Raw genomic sequence first — 6,042 nt, forward strand, 5'->3', positions numbered from 1 at the left:
AGTGCAATTTGGTCATCCTCTTGAGTTGATGATTTGCAGGTAGATGGATGTCCTAGAAGAGTACTGTTCGTGAAGTCTATTGGCAGCCACGAGGAAGGGCTTCATAGGTGTTGGATTCCCTAACTAGAGGCAGATGCTACAACGAGGCTTGGTCACTCATGGTCTGTTGGAGGGTAGCGTGAGAGTGGACTGAGTATAGACATTGGATTGGGCATTTATAGTTTGCTCGAGGACAACGTGATAGTGCCCAAGTTGGAGCGTGGTGTGCAACACCTTGATGGACTTAGGTAGTTGCTAGAGTGGCAGAAGGTGAGATCAAGGTTTGATCAGCCAGAGGAGTAGTTGAACAACCCTAGGCTTGTGCATGGAGAAGGACTTCTACAATAGATGATGGGCAGTCCTCCTTGCCCATGTTCATTGTAGGAGATGGACATCTTGAAGTGATAGGTGGCAACCCTTAGTGCCCTATGTTGGTCTTCATTGGCGCAACACAGGAAGACCATAGTGCACTGAAGTCCCTCAGTGGTTGAGGAGAAGCAGTGGGAAGTTGTGAGTTGTTCACAAACAGTGTTGTGAACAACTCAACAAGAGTCTCAATGTGTTGTTCCCTTGATGGACTATGGCACAACTAGTGAGCAGATTGGATAGCCGAGGTTCAGTGGCCAGATGGACTTGGATTGTTGATAGAGAGAGTGTTGCAGATTGGAACGTGAAGGATTGGGTAGGCACAGGGTACGACCGAGAGGAGCTGAGAGAGTATGCAATAGTTAGATGGTCAGAGTATCTTGTTGAGGGAAGATTGGTTGTCAATGGACTAACACCAAGGCCCAGTTTTGTATAACACTAAGCCCCAGTTTTGTATAGCACCAAGCCCCAGTGTTGTATTCTTGTACTAGTGGACGTATGAGGGCCATTATCCCTGGTACGGGAGCCCTAGACTGTTGTATTATTCAGTTGGATTAATATAACGAAGTTGGGTTATTGTACAAAATTGTAAAAAGTTGTCTATATTTTCTGCACTAGTAGATTTACTTTTGTTTATATTCCACTGTGCAAAGTAGCTTTGTTGTGATTCTTGGTTTGGTAGCGTCAGAGATTTAAGATTCTATCCCAGATAGCAAGATCATGGAAAAACAACATGGTATCAAAGTGTATCTCAGCTACGTTGAAGCACAGTGAATCATAGTGTGCACACGAAGCAACTCAGAGGGAGTTGTGGGTGTCTAGATCATGGAGCAAAGGGTTCAACTGAAGGCATGGAGATGTGGTCTTGACTGGCTTGGCAACAAGATTGGCTGGGAGTTTTGGTGGATTGGTGGTGAGCCTAGTAAACAACAATTTGTTGTAGGGCAAGTTGTTGATTGTGGACTTCCTTTGACTTGCCATGGATGGTTGGGACAATTCGAGGGTTTCTTTGGCTTGGACGAGATCAGGTTGATCAAGATGGCTTCATGTGATTGACTACAATTTGGCAGGCTAGAGTCTTCATCGGATCGTGAAGTTGCATATCCAATATTGGAGGGATTTGCACAAATGGTATTTGATGCAGGAGGATGAGTGCTTGCAAGACTGAGCCAATGGAGATTGTGTAGGCTCAAGGGGAGTCTAGCCTCAAAGGGAGCAACCAGTGTTGCACACATCGCGATAAAATCGCGATTAAATCGTAAAATCGCGATTTTTTAAAATCGCCGATTCAAAGCGCGATTTTTATCCAAAAAATCGCCCCCTTTTTTTTATAGCGATTTTTATCGAAAAAATCGCGATTTTTTCCGTTAAAATCGCCAGAGGCGCAGGCAGCGGGGTTTTATATGGAAAAAACGAATTTTTTTTTATTCATTCAGCAGTCCGCCGCGGAGGAGAAGGAGAAGAAGTGAGGGAGAGGGTTGCCGTCGGTTGTGGGAGCGAATCGAAGCGATTTTAGGAGGAATCCAAGCCAAGATCGCCAATTTGTCCATAAACCAGGTATGTAGATTAATTTTTTTTTGTTTTGGTTCTATAAAAACTTTGTTTTTCATTGTTTTTAAAGAATTTTTGGAAATTTTTCATTGATTTGGGATGGGTTATTTGTTATGACTATGAGAACCAATTTTTGATTTTTATTTTCTCATTTTCTTTAAACATTGTTTATTTTTTTTGATTTTTCATTGTTTTTTGGCATTTGGTTGGGTAACTTGGGTTTAGAAATTGGGATTTTGGAAATAATTAGCTTGTAATTTTGCAAATGCTAAATTGTAATTTGTATTTACTATTATCATTTATGTAATCCTAAATTCCTATTTCCTAATCCTTATTTTTCCATAGGTTTGCAAATTCAAAATTCAAAAACAAACATGCCAAGGAAATTGGATCCTTTCTGGGAATATGGTGACCCTAAAACTCCGAATGATAGACAAAACTTGTATTGCAAGTTGTGTGGAAAGGAAATATTCGGGGGGGTGTACAGGTTGAAGTTCCACCTTGCACAAATCCCTGGACGTGATGTGGTGCCCTGTCTAAAGACAAATGCTGAAATTATCCAAAAAGCCATGAGAGCATTGGGAGAATTAGAGCACACTAGAGACGCCAAAGAAGAACTCAAAAGGCAACTAAAAAGGTCAGTTGAAGGAAGTGGGCCAAGTGGCACAGGTTCTACTGCAGCGTCAGTCAATCCGGTAGCTGCATCATCATATTTTGTTCCTCGAACCACACCTGGTTCACAACCAACTATTGGTTCAATGCTAAAAAGAACTGAAAAAGAAAAAGCTGACAAGTTGATGACAAAATTTCTCCTCTGGAGTGATATTCCTTTCAGCATTATAAGGAATAATCCATTTTTCCAACCTACTCTTGATGCTGTTGCCAGTGTTGGCCCGGGGTACAAACTCCCTTCTCTTCATGATTTCAGAGGCCGGCTTCTTCAAGATGAAAAGCGTGACTGCACCCAAAGATTGGAGGATTTTAGGGCATCATGGGCACAAACAGGATGCACTGTTATGTCAGATGGTTGGACTGACCAAAAGGGGAGAACCCTTGTAAACTTCTTGGTTAGTTGTCCCTTGGGGACTATGTTTATCAAATCTGTTGATGCAACTCATCAAATCAAAGATGCAAAAAATTTATGTGATTTGCTGGATGTGTTTATTTTGGAGGTGGGTGCAGAAAATGTTGTCCAAGTCATAACGGACAATGCTGCAAATTATGTTGCTGCTGGTAGAATGCTTATGGACAGGCATCCTACTTTATTTTGGACACCTTGTGCTGCCCATTGTATTGATTTGATGTTAGAGGACATTGGGAAAATTCCCTTTGTCAAAGAGGTTGTTGACTCATCAAAAAGCATCACAAAATTTATTTACAATCACACATCTGTGCTTAGCTTGATGAGAAAATGCACCAACAACAAAGAGTTGGTGCGCCCCGCCATTACACGGTTTGCGACGAGTTTCATATCTCTTCAATCCCTCTTGAATTCTATGTGGGATTTGAAGAGAATGTTTCTTTCAGAGGAGTGGCGTGCTTCGACAATGAGCCGCAAACCAGAAGGAGAGGCCGTCTGCAGACTAGTTTCATACCAGGAGGACTTCTGGGCGGGAGTGCAGGAGGTGTGCGCTGTTACAGAACCTTTGGTAAAGGTTCTTCGGTTGGTTGATGGTGAGAAGCCCGCAATGGGCTATTTGTATGAAGCCATGGATAGGGCCAAAGAAGCCATTCGGTCCTACTATGATGACAAGGGAGATGATGGGTTCCAGAGACAACTCCTTCTATGGAACGTCATTGATGAGCGATGGAACAACACACTCCATCGTCCCATTCATGCTGCTGGCCTTTTCCTGAACCCTGCATTTTCTTATGCATGTGGGTTTAATTTTAATGTTGAGGTCGTGGAAGGATTATTAACCTGTGTCCAGAAGATGGTGAGAACTTCAGAAGAACGTATGGAGGTCTCTAGACAAATTGAGCAATATAAGTTGTCAGCTGGCACATTTGGCTTTGAGATGGCTGTCATTGATAGGACGGTTAAAATGCCAGGTATTTTTTAGTTTGTAGTATGTACTTTGTAACTTTGTTTCAAATTTCATTGTTTCTTCAAATTCCATTTTTTTCTTATGTTTATTTAAAATTTTCTTTGTAATTTTGTTGTAGACGCATGGTGGAAGATGTATGGTGGCAGAGTACCCCTTTTGCAAAATCTTGCCGTGCGGATCCTCAGCCAAACATGCAGCTCCTCGGGATGTGAGCGCAATTGGAGTGTATTTGAAAAAATACACAACAAGAAGCGCAATAGGTTAACACTTAAACATTTAAAATATTGCAAATTTCCAAATAAATTTTTGAATTCATTAAAGTTTTAAACAATATTTTTTTTATAATATTAATTATTAATTTATTATTTCATGAACTTTGTACAGGTTGGAGTCCCATAGACTTAATGACATGGTCTATGTCTACTACAATCTTCGATTGTGGGTGAAACAACTAGAGAAGACACCTGATACGGAAGCCATCTCATTGGATGGGATTGACACCACTGTTGAATGGAGGGTTGAGACCGAGAGGCCTCTCATGGATCCCACTGAGGATTGGTTAGAGCAGGATGAGGGGGAGGAGGAGGAGGAGCAGGAGCAGGAGCAGGAGCAGGAGGAGGAGGAGTTGGAGGAGCAGGAGGAGGAGGTGACACCGCCTACCCGGGCTACCCGGGCTACCACTACCACCAGTAGAGGACGTGGTCTCCGTCCACCTCAGCCTCCTGTAGCTGCTACTACTAGTTCTTCAGCTTCTAGAGCACGTCAGACTCCACTGCCATTTCCACCACCACAGGCACCAGCTTCTACATCTAGAGGGAAAGAGAAAGTTGTGCCATTTTCTCGCAAGAGGGGCAGAGGAAATCAATAGGATTAGACTTTCATTTTATTGTATATGACATTATGACATGATGAGATACATTATCATATTTTTTGTTGATATTTTGAGGCTGAGTTGGACTTGGGACTCAGGACTTACTATTCAGGACATGATTCAATGTTATGTGTGATTTTAGCGCTAGAAATGATATTGAACATCTTATATATTAGTTTTTTTATCATATTTATGTGTCAATGTATTTAGTTTATGTTGTAGATGGTTTAGATATTAAAAAAATTGAAAAAAATTGAAAAAAAAAGAATATTTTTGTGCCAAACGATTTTTTCCCGCTTTTTTCCAATTTTTTCCCGATTTTAACGATTTTTTCCGCTTTTTTCCCGGCGCCGATTAAATCCCGATCGCGATGTGTGCAACATTGGGAGCAACCCTATGGAGGTTTGAGATCTTCAGGTTCAGATGTGATGAGGCAGGGGCACTACTGAGATTGCAAGGTTCATTCTACAGAGTATGCTGCAGTGATGGATGCCAGATAGGCTAGTGTCAATGGAGGATGATTGTTACTTCCTAGTCTTGGAAGTACCTCCCTTGCTAAGAGGGAGTGTTGATTTTTGTAGCTTGGGAGGTACTCCAAGCCCGAGGGTTCGGGGATTGGAGGTTGGATCGCCACAAAAGTCACTTGTGGGCTTGAAACCCAAGCCTGGGGTTTTACACCCAATGTTGTTGGGCCAAAACTGTGACGAGATTGCGACATGTGATGGATGAGGATGATAGTAGATGACGAGATGAATCCAATGCATCGAGAATTGTCTAATTTCGAGTTGTCGTTGAAGAGATATTAATTTTTGAAGTTAGAAGGTGGGCTTGTGGGTTGGGTTTCATGTAGGCTTGAGTTGGACAAGCCACATGATGAGTTGTCAAGCCACCTTAGAAGAATTCGTTAGAGCCCTTGTGTATCCTATAAAAGGAGGACTTGTGCGAGGCATATTCACACATCCTTGAGGATCGAAAGGGCACTCGCATTAGAGAAGGAGACCTCTGTTTTGGGCCGCAGGTTGGAGGCAGTTTCCAGTGAAGAGGAAGAGGGCTAGTTGAGTCTCTTTGTGACTATTTGGAAGCCTAGTTTACCTTGTAGCAGGGCCGAGGATAGAGGATGACTTGTGGAGGGTTTTGGGATCTATTTTGAAGTGTTTCTGTGGACAG

The 6,042-nt window shown here is 42.3% G+C and overlaps 1 protein-coding gene across 1 annotated transcript; it reads left to right on the top strand.

Moving 5' to 3' along the window:
• The first annotated feature begins 3,001 nt into the window (after positions 1–3,001).
• Positions 3,002–4,531, top strand: LOC149202483 (uncharacterized). The gene is made up of 2 exons (XM_089399996.1): positions 3,002–4,264; positions 4,389–4,531. Exon 1 carries the CDS (start codon positions 3,045–3,047, stop codon positions 4,017–4,019), a length of 975 nt encoding a protein of 324 aa, XP_089256122.1. The 5' UTR covers positions 3,002–3,044; the 3' UTR covers positions 4,020–4,264; positions 4,389–4,531.
• The last annotated feature ends 1,511 nt before the right edge of the window (positions 4,532–6,042 follow it).

Source organism: Pinus tabuliformis, chromosome 2_1 (assembly GCF_031772625.1).
Source record: "Pinus tabuliformis cultivar Carrire ecotype Pingquan chromosome 2_1, CPIR1, whole genome shotgun sequence".
NCBI classification, from domain to species: domain Eukaryota; kingdom Viridiplantae; phylum Streptophyta; class Pinopsida; order Pinales; family Pinaceae; genus Pinus; species Pinus tabuliformis.

Bases quoted from the DNA above. Each gene is read 5' to 3' on its own strand.
- LOC149202483 (XM_089399996.1), top strand. From the start codon at position 3,045: ATGTTTATCAAATCTGTTGATGCAACTCATCAAATCAAAGATGCAAAA.